Source organism: Bubalus kerabau, chromosome 23 (assembly GCF_029407905.1).
Source record: "Bubalus kerabau isolate K-KA32 ecotype Philippines breed swamp buffalo chromosome 23, PCC_UOA_SB_1v2, whole genome shotgun sequence".
Taxonomy (NCBI): Eukaryota; Metazoa; Chordata; class Mammalia; order Artiodactyla; family Bovidae; genus Bubalus; species Bubalus kerabau.
Window position 1 is genome coordinate 9,291,282 of NC_073646.1, and position 16,149 is coordinate 9,307,430.

Genomic DNA, 16,149 nt, shown 5'->3' on the forward strand with positions numbered 1-16,149 from the left:
AAACCCAAGCCAACACAAACAGCCGGGCATGCCAGGCTCGGGTGACAACCCACGAAGCGAGGAAGCAGGGAGGCAATCACTGGGGGCTGACCGACCTGCCCAGCCCGCGGCGAGGACAGTGAAAGCATCTTGATGTGGATTGAATGAGATGACGCCCAGCTCAGGCACGTGTGTGTGGTGGCTGTGGTTGCTTGTTAGTCTCTGATCCTCTTTGGAGTCAGAGAGACTTGTTTGTTTGTTTTTAATATTTATTTGGCTGCGTCTCATCTTAGTTGTGGCACACAAGATCTTTAGCTGACGCATGTGGGATCTGGTTTCCCTGACCAGGAATCGAACCCAGGCCCCCAGCATTGAGAGCTTGGAGTCTTAGCCACTGGACCACCACGGAAGCCAGCGTCCTGTGCTTTGATCATGGGAAAGGGACTTTCCCTGGAGCTCCGCCCTTGTGAAAGGATTTATCTAGCACTGGGGCTAAGGACAGAAATCAGACTCAGAAATCAATGACAAGGCAGTCCTGGCCATAACTGCTCCTCCTCTTGGTCAAAGCATTCAGGGCCCTGGGCCTCAGTTAGCTCACCTGTGAAATGGGAGAATAAGAGCTTCCTTGCATGATCGACGAGAGGATGAAATGAACACACATATGGAGCCCAGAGCTGTCCCTCAGTCGTGACTGCTTCTCTCCTCCTCCTTATATGTTCCTGATCTCAGTTGCCAAGTACTTGTGCTGAGATTTGCCCTCACGTTTCATGTCTGCTCCGGGTTAAATAAAATTATTCTCCTGTCTTCTCGCATATGGAGCTGCAGCTAGTTCTGGGGCTGGGGATTTAATGTCTTTGCAGATTGTCAGATTCTGACATTTACTGTCCTCTGCTTATCCGGGGCTGGCTCCTGCGCAGAGAGACAACTGCGGGCTTTGTTCCGAGCAAAAGCCATGCTCGCTGCAGCCTGTTTGTGGGGCAGGAGGGAGAGAAAGACTGGGTTTCTTTTAAAAAATATATTTATCTATTTGGCTGCATCAGGTCCTAGTCGCAGTACATGGGCTCTCTAGTTGTGGCGTGCAGGCTCAGTAGCTGACACACATGGGCTTAGTTGTCCCGAGGCATGTGGGATCTTACACCCCAACCAGGGATCGAGTCTACATCCTCCACGTTGCAAGACAGATTCTTAACCACTGAACCACCAGAATAGTCTTTTTTTTTTTTAAGTCATCAAAGTGCAAGTAGTGGGTCCCATCATTGACTTTCATCTGGGATGCTGTCACTGATCTCTCAAGCCCATGCCTGCTCCTTCCAGTCTTTTCTCCATGCAGCTTTCAGTGGCTGAGAAGCCTTAAAAATGCTCCATCACAGCCTGTTGCTGCTCAAAACCTTCTAGTGTCTTCCACCCCTCTGAGGATAAAGATGAAATCCTCCCCAGGGCTCACAGGGAGGAGAAACATTCTTCTTTAGTCAAGGCTGCCCTTTTCAACTTGATTTTGCATCTTTCCTTCCAGCACAGGACCTTCTCATGTGCTGGTCTTCCTTTGGGCAGAGATGATTTAGGGTTAGAGAAAGAGGCACAGTCAATAAAGTAGGACTTTCAGAGGTTCAACACCTTGAACACCTCATGCTGCCACCACATGCAATTTAATTTAACAGTAGGCTCTGACATGTAATTTTATTTTCCCAAATTACACGTTAAATGTGAGTTGTGCTGAAATCACTCATTCCTCTTGTTTGCTTGTTCTCACTCTCTCCTTTAAAGCTTTTCTGATTCAGTCTCTTTTCCTCTTTGTCTCTCTGGATCCCTGCTTTTCTGCTCCCCTAAACTGGCAATTAAGAGAGAGATTACAAATAGTTTTGGTATCATAAAAGATGGGGCAGTAGTGGTGTAGGAGAGGGGTTGGAATGGCAGCCATGGGGATGCCCTGCTCACCTCTCCTGGTAGGAGACCCTGCTGTGAGGAGCGTGGTTGGTTCATGACCTCCAGCTCGACCTTTGCATCCCCCTCAGTGGTCATGGTGAGGCTGTGTTCTCCTGGATTGTGCTCAGCCAATGACGAAGTAGGGTCGAGGTACCAGTGTCCCTCCCTTCCTGCCCATCACAGGGTTCTGCCAATAGGCATCATCTCCTATGGGCGGAGCCCTTCTCCAAGCCCCGTGGTAGGCTGAGGGTCTCCCTCCCCACCCCGCCTTCCCTCTCAACTCTCACAGGTGTCAGAGTCAATCATGGTCTGAAGTCTCTTCCCATCAACTCCTGTTTCTTTTTCCTTTATGCTTCACAGGCACCTCCTGCCCTGCCAATAAATCTCCTGCACATCTAATTCTATCTTGACATCTGTTTCTCAGAGAACCCAAACCAACACAAGCAGAAGAGAAGAGAGTTAAACATCTTCAACCTTCTTAGAACACCCGATACTCTGAAACTCAAGAACTCCAGGCTTGTAGTAACCTTTAAGAGAAAGGAATCTGAAATTATATATATATATACACACACATATACATATATGTATATGAAAGTGAAATTGAAGTCGCTCAGTTGTGTCTGACTCTTTGCGACCTCATGGACTGTAGCCTACCAGGATCCTACATCCATGGGATTTTCCAGGCAAGAGTGCTGGAGTGGGTTGCCATTTCCTTCATTTATATATATATATATTTATATATTTATATATATATATTTGAATCATTTTGCTGTACACTCAAAATTAACACGACATTGTAAATCAATTATACTTCAATTAAAAAAAAAAAAGATGAACTCTAGGCTTCATGTTCTTCCTATCCACATGATGCTTGGACTTTTACTTCATTTGGAGGCTGTACCAAGGATGACACCAGTGGCTGGCTGGCTCCTTCCTAGCTGTATTTATCTAGTGCCTTGCTTCCTGCTATAGAGCCTGGAAAAGCTTGACTCATTTCCCAGCCTCTTTGGGTTGAGAATTGCTTTCCTGAAAAAGGAAGACAAGATGAAGTTCAGTCGTACTTCTCTCTCTACTTTTTTCAGCCTTGAATATGGACAAGAACCCTAGATCCCAAGCAACCAGTTGAGAATGTGAGATAACAATCATGAAAGAAAGACTCAGAGAATCACAAAGACCCCAGCCCTTGGCATAATCAAGCCCCAGAATGAACAGCAGCTGCTCCTGTACTGCTGGACTTCCTGTTACATAAGAAAAATAGACCCTTGTCTGTGTCAGCCACGGTATGTCACTTGCAGGTCAAAACATGCCCTAATGATATAGATGATCTGAATTGAAATATGTGCTCTGTGCATTTGGGGCAACTGGCTGGCTCAGGCAAGGCCAGAGGCATCTTTTGGTGCAGGTAGAATTTCATAGGCAGAAGGGCCAGCAATCGCTTTCCTTGTGCACTTGGCAGTCCATGGAGAAATATACCTGGACTTGGCATTGTAGGGCTGAAGAAGATCCTTCTTCCCCATTGTCTGTTTTTATAGGGTGTGAGTGACAGATAAGGGCTCAGTTTGTCTCTTCCCTACTTTATCAGATGAGTGGGAAGAGACAAGAGACAGAAGAAAGAGGTGACAGAGTTTATAGAAGAGAAAATAAAATGTCACTTATCCAAGTGAGAGGGGGTGGGACTCCCAAAAAGTGGTCCTGTGAAGATTACTGCAAGGGAAGATGCAAAGGACCCAACCACTCACCCATGTGTTATCAAGGAATTGTTGTTCAGTCACTCAGTTGTGCCCGACTCTTTGTGACCCCATAAACTGCAGCACGCCAGGCTTTCCTGTCCTCCACTATCTCCTGGAGTCTGCCCAAACTCGTGCCCATTGAGTCAGTGATGTCACCCAACCATCTCATTTTCTGTCATCCCCTTCTCCTCCCACCTTCAATCTTTCCCAGCATCAGGGGCTTTTCCAATGAGTCAGTTCTTCACATCAGGTGGCCAAAGTATTGGAGCTTTAGTTTCAGCATCAATCCTTTCAATAAATATTCAGGGTTGATTTCATTTAAGATTGACTGGTTTGATTTCCTTGATGTCCAAGGAACACTCAAGAGTCTTCTCCAACACCACAGTTCCAAAGCCTCAATTCTTCAGCACTCAGCCTTCTTTATGGTCCAACTCGCACATCCATACATAACTACTGGCTTTGACTAGACAGACCTTTGTGGGCAAAGGGATGTCTCTGCTCTTTAATATGCTGTCTAGACATCAGTTTGCTGTGTGTTTAGTCGCCAGTCATGTCTGACTCTTTGTGACCCCATGAACTGCACCCACCAGGCTCCTCTGTCCATGAGGATTCTCCAGGCAAGAATACTGGAGTTGGTTGCCATGTGCTCCTCCAGGGGATCTTCCCACCCCAGGGATTGAGCCCAGGTCCAATTGCAGGCAAATTCTTTACTGACTGAGCCACCAGGGAAGCCCAAGAATACTGGAGTAGGTAGCCTATCCCTTCTCCAGGGGATCTTTCCGACCCAGGAATTGAACCAGGGTCTTCTACATTGCAGGCAGATTCTTTACCAGCTGGGCTACCAGGGAAGCCCATCTAGGTATAAAAGGGGTTAATCTTTTTTTTTTTAATCTTTTTTTTCTATTTATTTCTATTTAATCTTGTTTTTTCTATTTAAAAAATATTCAAGTCCACTTTCCACATTCCCCCAAAAGCCCACATCTCCACCAGCTGAATCACCCGCACACTCAGAGTACAATTTGGTGGCATGTTCTTTACTAATATCAGCAGTAGTAACATTCAAGCACCAAAAAAGCCCAAGTAATTATACATCTGTTTTCTCTGCTGTTTTTATTTGCATGGAACAAAGGCAGCTGCCATGTTAATTGTGCCCTTTTTATAAACATCTTCTCCAGCCAGCCAACCAAAAATGCGTTGGGGGTGGGGGAGGGTTATGTGTTGGAGGGAAAGGATTCATCTGTACAACAGATTTTCAGATCTTTCTTGAGTCCAACGATACCTTCCTTCATATAAGGCTGCCAAACCTTCACCCAGACAACAGAGGAAGATGATTCACTGAACGTTAAACAAAAGAGATCTAAAAAAGAGAAAGAATCCTTGGAGAAGGAGAATGAAGAAAGAAGTGAATCAGACCTCCCTACCTGTGTTCAGTCACAGAAGCCATGACATAACATTGAGGATGTGTTTTCCTAAAGAAAAACAGAAAAAAAGAAATGTGCCCATCACAGCTGTATCATCTAGACATTGTGAAATAGTCCTTGACAGGTTTTTTTTTTCCCTATTTATGTGTAAAGACATAACATACAGTAAAGGGCACACATCTTAAGTGTACAGCTTGATTATTTTTTTGGAAATTTTTTGTTGTAGGAAAGTATATACATATTGAATTTCTCATCCTCATTATTTTATTTTATTTATTTTATTTTTTTTTATAACACTGTGATTCACTCTTCCCCTTTATTTTGTGACAGCACAAATAGATAATACAAAACAACACTGTAGAAAATTAAAAATTTGATGCTTCAAAATGTGGAGGGAATCACATGTTGTCCCATGAGATGAGGTCTTTTCTTTATATTCAGGAGATTCTGTGTAGTTCAGTTTAAAAACAACCTCACATTTAAATATCTGCACTGAAAAATGCATTCCAGCATTTTATAAAAGATGTAAGAATTTTAAAACTTTGAAAATATTTTTTCTCTACAAGCATAGGCATAACTAGAATGAAAACATCTATGAAGTAGAAGCTAAAGTAAACTTACAATTTTAAAAGCTTTTAAAAGAATCTAATTAGTACAAATCTAGGGCTTTAAATTGGAAAATCAGGACCTACTTCCAATTACTATTGGGTTTAATCTGAGTTTTAAGATATAGAGCTCTACCAAAGATGCCATTTTCATACAAGCTATAAGTCTATCCACAAATGATAAACATATACAGAAGTGTACCAGATACATAATATAAGTCAGGATCTTCTTCTATATGTTGGCTTACTTTAAAGGGTCAAGAAGAAATGTATTATTTATGTTAAGATTATCTACTGGTGTGTGTAGAAAGTTTAAATTAGCTTCAAGAAATTTTATCTAGACATGCACCTGCCTATGCTATGATCTGGTATTCACTGCACAGATTAATTACAAACATTTCTTCTGTTCCTTTAAATATGATCAGGCAGATACAGAAGTTGGCATTCATAGTGAGTGTGTTTCTTCTAAACGCCTGTGTTGGGAAGTCCTGAATTCTTCTTTTTAAATAGTTTTTGCTTTATTACGTTAGTCACTAAAGGAAAAAAATTAATATGGGATATTAATAATTTCTCAATTTGGAAGAAACAACTTAAAAAAATACATATTTTTATAAGTATCAAGTACAAAATGCAATACCTTATATCTCATGTAAAGAATGAGAACTACATAAATTAAGCCTAATACGAGTTACCAAGGAACACTCTTTCCCTCACATTCAGGAGGAATCTCTGAAACAACACATCCTAGCAAAAGATATGTGGTTTCCTGTTCTAAGTTTACAAACAAGCAATAGAGAGGAACTCATTAACAACTCATAAATTAGGGGTGGGGGGACAAAAAAAAAACCACAAACTCAAAAATTTCTCTTACTTAGTTTTTTTGTTTTCTGCATTTCTCTGTTAAAGACACATGATGCATGGGGGATACCAATGAGATTTTCAAGCTCTTTACTGCCCTTCAAAGCCTAAAAGAAAGGCATTTTAAATGAGTTAAGTTCTCTATAAATATACTACTACTGACAAGTCTAGTGAAAATACAGTACACTGCTTCCTTTCTCTGAAAAACTTAAACTCTGTGATAATGAAATTTAACTTTTTCTGGTAGGTTAACTAAAGCCTTAAAATATCTGAATAAAACCAATCTATTAACTACAAAGACAAAACATAATGATAAATGTACTTTTCAATGTGAAGTCAGGTATTACTAAAATATTATGGTTAATTAATGTTCATGTAAGAAATTCTTATGAAAAGTAAAATGAATATATCTTCTGTAAACTCTTTCCAGGATTGGATTCTCCTATTCTTTTTCTAATGGGGTAACAGAAGTATGAAAAATTATATGCCAAAAAAAGCAAACCTGTATACTACTTAAATTTTGCATGATTTCCATGAATTCTTCTGATGATTTTTCAACTTTCGATAGCAACACCATGAATTCATTGTCTTGCATAGTAGATTCCATTCTTTTGTTTATACTGAGGTGATTCAAGTTTTTCCTCTTTCCATTTGATGGTCCATTTCTGTTTTCTTGTTCTTTTGAGCTTGTGGGAGAAGCAATTGGGCTCATTTGACAGGTTCCAGTTGTTGGAGAATAGTCTGCAGCACTTTTCTTCCTTGTGATTTTAGGAGAACCAAATGAATTTGCTTTTAACATACCATCCAATTTCAGTGATCTTTTAACAGGCATTTCAACTTTCAGGAATGCACCTCCGTCGCCAGATAAAAATCCCTAAGCAACTCCTTCTGTAAACAGAGAACCTTCTAAGAGAGACACTGAAGCCTGAAAAACCCTCATTATTTTAAATTGTAGACGCCGCTGCCATTAAATTGCCGTCGTGATGTTGTATCACCATCATTACTAGCTTTTCCAAAATTTGTCATCCTATCAAATAGAGACTCTGAAACATTACACTTGGAGAAAATTTACATAAAATACAATGTGTAGCCAAAATTCAGATTGGGATATAAAATGATCCCAGCTTCCAGCTGGGTCCCTTAGGTTCCTCCTTGGATAATACCTCCTTAGAGGTAAAACTGTTCTGACCTCTCTCATCATGGGTTAATTCTGCCTGAACGTTAGTATAAATGGAACCAAACAGTAGGTATTGTTCTGCGTCTGGCTTCTTTCACTCAACACTGCCCCTGAGAGCCATCCATGTTGTTGCGTGAATCAGTGTTTTGTTCTTTTTTTTCGTTGCTACCTGGTATCCCATTCGGAGAAGGCAATGGCACCCCACTCCAGCACTCTTGCCTGGAGAATCCCATGGACGGAGGAGCCTGATGGGCTATAGTCCATGGGGTCGCAAAGAGTTGGACACGACTGAGGTACTTCACTTTCACTTTTCACTTTTCACTTTCATGCATTGGAGAAGGAAATGGCAACCCATTTCAGTGTTCTTGCCTGGAGAATCCTGGGGACAGGGGAGCCTGGTGGGCTGCCATCTATGGGGTCTCACAGAGTTGGACACGACTGATGCTACTTAGCAGCAGCAGCAGCAGCAGCAGCAGCAGTATTCCATTATATGAACATATCACAGTTTATTTTTCTTCTCCATTCATTTTCTGGTCAGTGGACATTTGGGTTGTTTCCAGCTTGGGATTCTTGGAAGTAAAGCCTCTGACTCATGGTCTTAGAGAAGGGACTGGCTTCCATTTCACGCACTGACACACCAGCACATGGATTCCGTTCTATGGACTGGTTTCCATTGAGAATGGTGGTTTCCAAAGGGGCAGGGGTCGGGGTGAGGAGGGAGCGGGAGGTGGGGGTTAGCAGGTGTCAGCTTTTATATGTAGAATGGATACACGACACTGTATAGCGTAAGAGAATACATGCACTGTCTTCTGATAAACCATAATGGAAACGAATATAAAAAAGGAATATATATTTGTGTAGCTGAATCACTTTGCTGCGCAGCAGAAATTAACACTACATCGTAAATTAACTATACTTCAATAAAAATAAATTTAAAAATGAAATAAAGCCACAGTGACATTACTGTGTAAAAGTCTTTTTTTAAAAAAATGATTTATTTTTGGCTGTGCTGGGTCTCCATTGCTGCTCAGGCTTTTCTTTAGTTATAGTAAGTGGGGGCTACTCTGTAGTTGTGGTTCATGGGCTTAATTGCTCCTTGGCATATGGGATCTTCCTGGACCAGGGATTGAACCTGTCTCCTGAATTGGCAGGCAGATTATTATTATTATTCTTATTACTGTTATTATTGTTGTTTTTGATGTGCTACCACCGATTTGCCCTATCCTTAAGGAGCAGGTCCATCCACCAGAAAGTTCTGCTTTGCACTGAGCTGAAATTGGCCTCTTTGCAACTTCACCCAATTGCTTCCAGTCCACAGCCCAACATTTAGCACTTAATTACATCTTGTCTTCTATTATGCACTAATTGTCTCTTGTGGCTCCTCCCTTCTCCCCGGCTCATTTGCCAACTCCTCGAGGGCAGAGACCAAGTCTTGTAGTCAGAACACCTTGCAGAGCTGCAAGAATAAGAGCTTATTAAATAAATACTTGTTGATGGAAAGTTCCCACCAGGATTTCCCCCTGGGGCCTCAAACCAGGTGTGTGGAAGACAGTGTAGGAAGGTCACAAGGGATTTGCAAGTTAAATATGCATACAGCGTATATATAATTTGCATACTCCCGCTGTCAACACTCAGCAATTTTACATTTAAGATGATATTGCTCTCCTGATGGCTGTCATTTCTTTATCTTGCTCTTCCTCAGTATTGTGTACATATCAAATCAGAACATGGGGAGTTTACACTCCATGTGTAAACTATTCAGTAAATTATTCAGAACCTCAGTTGCAGGAAGAGAACCTCAGGGTGAGCTTGTCTGGTTGAAATTTTGTTTGCCCTTTCAAGGGCAATTGTCACCTGTGCTCTCAAACACAATTACTCACTCCTACATCACTTTGTTCTTGCCACCTGCAGAGCCATTAACCACTGTGTATCCTAACTAGAAATTAGCGCTCTTTCAGTTGCAAGTAATTGGAACCCTACTCAGGGCAGTTTAAGCCAAGACAGGGAATCTGAATTCACTGGCTTCTGTAACTGAACCTTCTGGGGACTTCAGACACAGCTTGAGGTAGAGACTGAAAGGATGTCATTAAGGGTTCATCAGAATTTCTTTTCTCCAAGTCTACTCACAGTTCAATTCAGTTCAGTCCCTCAGTTGTGTCCAACTCTTAGAGACCCCATGGACCGCAGCACGCCAGGCTTCCCTGTCCATCACCAACTCCCGGAGTTGACTCAAATTCATCTCCATTGAGTCGGTGATGCCATCCAACCATCTCATCCTCTGTCATCCCCTTCTCCTGCCTTAAATCTTTCCCAGCATCAGGGTCTTTTCAAATGAGTCAGCTCTTCGCATCAGGTGGCCAAAGTATTAAGAGTTTCAGCTTCAACTCTGCTCGCAGTCCCAACACAAAAAGCTTCAGGCACCAGACAGGTAAAGTCAAAATCTCAAGGCTGCATCTCATTGGTTAGACATGAGTCACATGACAGTCCCTAAGCCAATCACTGTGTTTGGAAGAAAAAGAAACCGATTAGCTAGTTCTTGGGTGAGTCCTTCTCTGCCTCCTAGTCCTGTGGTCTGAGAATGAGGAAGAGGAGTTGCCTGAAGAGAAGTCTAGGGGCTTTCCTTAGAGGAAGTGCAGGTACAAGCACAGATATCAACTCCCAGCAGACGCTGGCTGAGTCTGTCTCTGCTCTTAATCTGGGGGCTCTTTGGGGGCAGGAAGTTGAGACTCCTCATGAAACTAAACATGTAAAAAGGGGTAGAATAAAGAACCCTCCGAGGCACCAGAGAGTCCTTCCTTTCTTAACTGTTTACTGAACAGCAAGCATTGGATGACAAGAATGAGCAAACACAGAGGTGGTCCCTGCCGACTGTGGGGCTTATGGTCTTGTTGGCAAGACAGAATACACACAACAGACATGAACAATAGAGAGTGATGTGTATAAGATACTGTTTGTATGAACAAAGATTCATCTTTGCAGCTTAGAACACTCGAGTTGATAAAAGAGTAATAAAATGACACCTTACATCATAAAGGGCTTCCCTGGTAGCTCAGCTGGTCAAGAATCCACCTGCAATGCAGGAGACCCTGGCTCAATTGCTGGGTTGGGAAGATCCCTTGGAGAAGGGATGGGCTACCCACTCCAATATTCTTGGGCTTCCCTGGTGGCTCAGCTGGTAAAAAATCTGCCTGCAATGTACGAGACCTGGGTTCGATCCCTGGGTTGGGAAGATCCCCTGGAGAAGGGAATGGCTACCCACTCCAGTATTCTGGCCTGGAGAATTCCATGGACTATTCCATGGGGTCGCAAACAGTCGGACACGACTGAGAGACTTTCACTTTACTTCACTTCACTTACATAACAAAGCCCTTTTAAACACCTTTATAACAACTTCTGGGCTTCCCAGGTGGCACTAACGGTAAAGAACCCACCTGCCACTGCAGGAGATGTAAGAGATGTGGATTTGATCCTTGGGTCAGGAAGATCCCCTAGAGAAGGGCATGGCAACCCACTCCAGTATTCTTGCCTGGAGAATCCCATGAACAGAGGAGCCTGGCGGGCTACAGTCCATGGGGTCACACAGAGTCGGACCCGATTAAAGCAACTTAGCACACACGCGCGCATAGCAACTTCTAGGATAGTAGTTGTGATGTTCCCCCCATTTTTTAGCAAAGAGTTGGAGACTGGAAAGCAAGCACGCCTACAATGTGCCAGTAACCAACCACACTACATACCTTCATGCAGAAGAACTGACTTTTATCAGCCTGCCCAACAGCCCCGTGAAGTGTGATCTCATGTCACAGAGGAGGAAAGAGGACCTCAGAGATGGAGAAACTAGCCTGACAGCAAGTGGCAGATCTAGAAGACCCAAGCGAGTGACTTAGTGTCACACAAAACCCAAGGCCGGGCCAGGACTCACCTCTGGGGCTCAGGGATCCAAGTCTAGTCCTCATCTCTCAGCCCCACTGGGTCCCCAGGCCCCTGCCTTCCAGCCACATCTGTCATCGGGGGTTCCTCTGATCTGTCATCAGGCCTTGACTCTTGCAACTAGACAAATAACTATCGTCAGTCTTGACCCAGAGGAAGAACGAAGTTTCCTTTCTGCTTTCCTTGCCAGAGCCTTGAAGCCCTGCCCCAGAAACGCCAACCTCCTTTTCCCCAGGAAGTGTTTCTATTTCCTTCATCACTCATCGCTAACCCTGTGCCAGAGCTGGGTGGTGGTGGTGGCAGAGGCGTGCAGACAGCTCCACCAGGGCTTGACTTGGCGAGTGTGTGTGGCAGCCAAGATCGGGCCCATTTTGCTCCTGTGCTGAGCAAAACACCAGCTTGCTGTTCTGCCTGTGTGTCATGAGAGAAAGGGAGGGGTCGAGGACGCCAATGATATTTTTTGTCTGGACAGCTAGAAGTTGTCACTTACGGAGATGTCAGCCAAAGCAGCTTCTGAGCAGGGTGAATTCCAGGGTTTAGGTTTGTGTCTGTTAAGTCAAAGATGCTTGTTCAACACCCAAGAGGAGTCATGAAAGGGCAACTGGATATGGAAAGAGGATGAGGCTGGAGATAAAAATGTGGGATGCGTTGTCACAGAGACGGTAGTAAATGCTGTGGGATGGTTGAAACCACTAGGGAGTGGGAGTATCAAAAAAAGAATGAGTTAGAAGAGAGCCTGGAGCCCCCCACCCTAGAGCACAGAGGATAAGGACCAGAGAAAACTTAGAAGACGTAGTGGGTGGGCAGGAAGGTACCGAGAGAATCAGGATGGAGGTCAAGCAAAGAAGGGATTTCAAGAAGGGAACAATTAATTGCACCAAGCAATACTGCTAAACTGTGTTCGATCAGAACTGAGGATTTACATGGGTTTGGCACATAAGTTATCATTGATGACCTTGGCAGGAGTAGCGTGGTGTGCAGGTGGACAGGAAGGCAGGAGAAAATGGGCAGAAAGTTAAACAGACTCTTTTTTTTAAACTAATTTTTTTTTTTATTGAAGTGTAGTTGATTTACAAAGCTGTGTTGGTTTCAGGTGCAGCAAAGTGAATCAGTTATGCATGTACATAGCTGCTACTGCTGCTGCTGCTAAGTCGCTTCAGTCGTGTCCGACTGTGTGACCCCATAGATGGCAGCCCACCAGGCTCCCCCATCCCTGGGATTCTCCAGGCAAGAACACTGGAGTGGGTTGCCATTTCCTTCTCCAATGCATGAAAGTGAAAAGTGAAAGTGAAGTTGCTCAGTCGTGTCCAATTCCTAGCAACCCCATAGACTGCAGCCTACCAGGCTCCTCCATCCATGGGATTTTCCAGCCAAGAGTATTGGAGTGGGGTACCATTGCCTTCTCCGGCATGTACATAGAGTCGCTCTTTTTTTTTTTTTTAAAGATTCTTTTCTAATGTAGATCATTACAAAGTATTGAGTAGAGTTCCCTGTGCTATACAGCAGGTTCTTATTAGTTATCTATTTTATATATAGTAATGTGTGGAGATGATTCCTTTTACAGGTTTGGAATAAGAGAGGGCTTCCTGGATGGCCTGCCAATACAGGAGCTGCTACTGCTACTAAGTTGCTTCAGTCGTGTTCGACTCTGAGTGACCCTATGGACAGTAGCCCACCAGGCTCCCCTGTCCACGGGATTCTCCAGGCAAGAATACAGGAGTGGGTTGCCATTTCCTTCTCCTAATACAGGAGACATGGATTCAATGATCTTGCCATCCTTTTTACACTTCAATGAGACATGCTCAGTTAAGTGCCTACTTGTCTCACTTCTATTTTATGGCTTAAAACAACACTTATTTTGTTCACCTGTCTGGAATTTGGGCAGGGCTTGGAGAAAGACATGGCAATGCACTCCAGTATTCTTGCCTGGAAAAATCCTATGGACAGAGGAGCCTGGCGGGCTACAGTCCACGGGGTCGCAAGAGTCGTACATGACTCAGCGACTAAACCACCACCAGTGGGGACAGCTTGTCGACACTGCTCCTTGGAGTGCTTGTCGACACAGCATCAGCTGTGATGGCTCAAAGGCTGGGGCAGAAATCATCTAAAGGTTCATCCCCCTATCAGGTGGTGGGTACTTGGCTGTTGGCTAGGACCCTAGGGAGGGCAACCTGGATACCTACACGTAGCCTCTGCAATGTGAGTTGGGCTTGCTCCCAACATGGTTGCTCAGTTACGAGGACGAACTTCCCAAGAGAGGAAATGGAGTGGAAGCCACATCACTTTTATGACCTCGCTTCAGAGGTCATGCAGCATCACTTCTGCTATGTTCTCTTCATTAGAGCCTAGCTCATATCCAAAAAGAGAAGAATTAGGTGACATCCCCATATGGTAAGTGACAAAAAATATGTGGACATGTCTTAAAACCCAGCACAGCCCACCTTCTACCCATGAATTATCTCTATTCTTCCCACATGCAAAACAGAGACACTCTCTCCCAAAATCCTCCCTACCTCCCTGAAAGTTTCATCTCGCTGGAACACCGGGTCTGATGTTCTTGTCATCTAAATCAGGTCCAGGGGACATATAGATTTTTGAGACAGGAGCCTGCTGTGTCTCCCATCGACTGGCAAAGCAATAAAGTTATTCTTTTCTGCTTCACCCAAAAAGCAAATAAATAAATCAGGCCCAAATGACACTTATTAGTCTCTCCTTTAACACACCGAGTCTTAGAACCTCACAGTGGTTGGTAACCAACCAGAATGAAATAACATTTGATTGATTGCTTGATTTTTATGGAGATAGAATCCACAACATTTTATTTTATTTTCCAGTTCCTTTAACATTTGATTGACTGCTTGATTTTTATGGAGATAGAATCCACAACATTTTATTTTATTTTCCAGTTCCTTTCCATTTGTGTAAGTGGTATTGGTTTTCCATTCCTAGTATTAATGTCAAGTTTTCTTTCAATACTGCCTTTTTTTTTAAAAAAAAAAACACAATGATTTTAAAGAAAATAGTAAGTAAAGAATAGTATAGGTGATGCTTAGATGTGGCAAAAATTGTGAGAGTGGGGAGTATAAAGAATGAAGTATTGATATTTGTTACAATGTGGATAAACTTCAAACATAATAACCCTATGTAAAAGAAACTACCCAGAAAATGACACATAGTGTGTGAGCCCATTGATATAAACTGTCCAGAAAAGGAGAATCTAAGTGGGTAGATTAATGATTGCCTGGATCTGTGGGTGAAAAGGGGGATGGACTTTTTTTGGGGGGGTGATAAAAAATGATCTAAAATCAGATTGTGGTGGTATTGGCACAATTCCGTAAATCTACTAAAAATTGTAGGGAGGTAGTATGGATGTGAGAGTTGGACTGTGAAGAAAGCTGAGTGCCAAAGAATCGATGCTTTTGAACTGTGGTGTTGGAGAAGACTCTTGAGAGTCCCTTGGACTGCAAGGAGATCCAACCAGTCCATTCTGAAGGAGATCAGCCCTGGGATTTCTTTGGAAGGAATGATGCTAAAGCTGAAACTCCAGTACTTTGGCCACCTCATGCGAAGAGTTGACTCATTGGAAAAGACTCTGATGCTGGGAGGGATTGGGGGCAGGAGGAGAAGGGGAGGACAGAGGATGAGATGGCTGGATGGCATCACTGCCTCGATGGATGTGAGTCTGGGTGAACTCCGGGAGTTGGTGATGGACAGGGAGGCCTGGCGTGCTGCGATTCATGGGGTCGCAAAGAGTCGGACACTACTGAGCAACTGAACTGAACTGAACTGAGGATTTTAGGAGACACTGCCTCTACTTTGCTTGTGGGAAGACTATGAGTAATTCATGGCCTGAGGGTGGACTGGGGTGGGTTTTAAGACGTGTCCACACACTTTTTGTCATGTGCCATCCATGAGATATCATCTGATTCCTCTTGTTTTTGGATATGGCTGGGCTCTAATGAAGAGAACATAGCAGAAATGATGCTGCACGACTTCTGAAGTGAGGTCATGGAAGTGACGTGGCTTCCACTCCACTTCCTCTCTTGGGAAGTTCATCCTTGTAACTGAGCCCCTATGTTGGGAGGAAGCCGAACTCACATTGGAGACCCTCCACTTAAAACTTCCCAGGTGGCTCAGTGGATAAACAATCCATCTGCAATGCAGGAGATGCCAGAGACACAGGTTCCATTCCTGGGTCAGGAAGATCCCTTGGAAGAGGAAATGACAACCCATTCCAGTATTCTTGCTTGGAAAATCCCATGGACAGTGTAGCACAGTGGTCGAAAAGAGTCCAACACGACTGAGCGACTAAGCATGCATGCACACTTCAAACGAGCTAATTTTATGGTATGTAAATTCCTTAATAAAACTGTTGGAAAACTGTGAGACCACATTTGGATGCCTGGAGTTTTTGAGACACTGAGCAGTAACAGTAGGAGGATTTTCAAATTATGTTAATCAGAGCAGCTCACTTTGAAGGAAAAAATATAGAATGGCCAATCAGGCCTGGATCAACAGCACTCTGATCT

General features: G+C 43.5%; 1 protein-coding gene across 1 annotated transcript; it reads right to left on the minus strand.

Moving 5' to 3' along the window:
* Nucleotides 1–5,350: 5,350 nt before the first annotated feature.
* On the minus strand, nucleotides 5,351–7,450 carry LOC129637241 (centromere protein R-like). The gene is made up of 3 exons (XM_055561213.1): nucleotides 7,019–7,450; nucleotides 6,530–6,623; nucleotides 5,351–6,191 (listed from the first exon to the last, which is right to left on the minus strand). The coding sequence occupies exons 1-3, from the start codon at nucleotides 7,346–7,348 to the stop codon at nucleotides 6,124–6,126; spliced, it is 492 nt and encodes a 163-aa protein (XP_055417188.1). The 5' UTR covers nucleotides 7,349–7,450; the 3' UTR covers nucleotides 5,351–6,123.
* Between the last annotated feature and the right edge of the window lie 8,699 nt (nucleotides 7,451–16,149).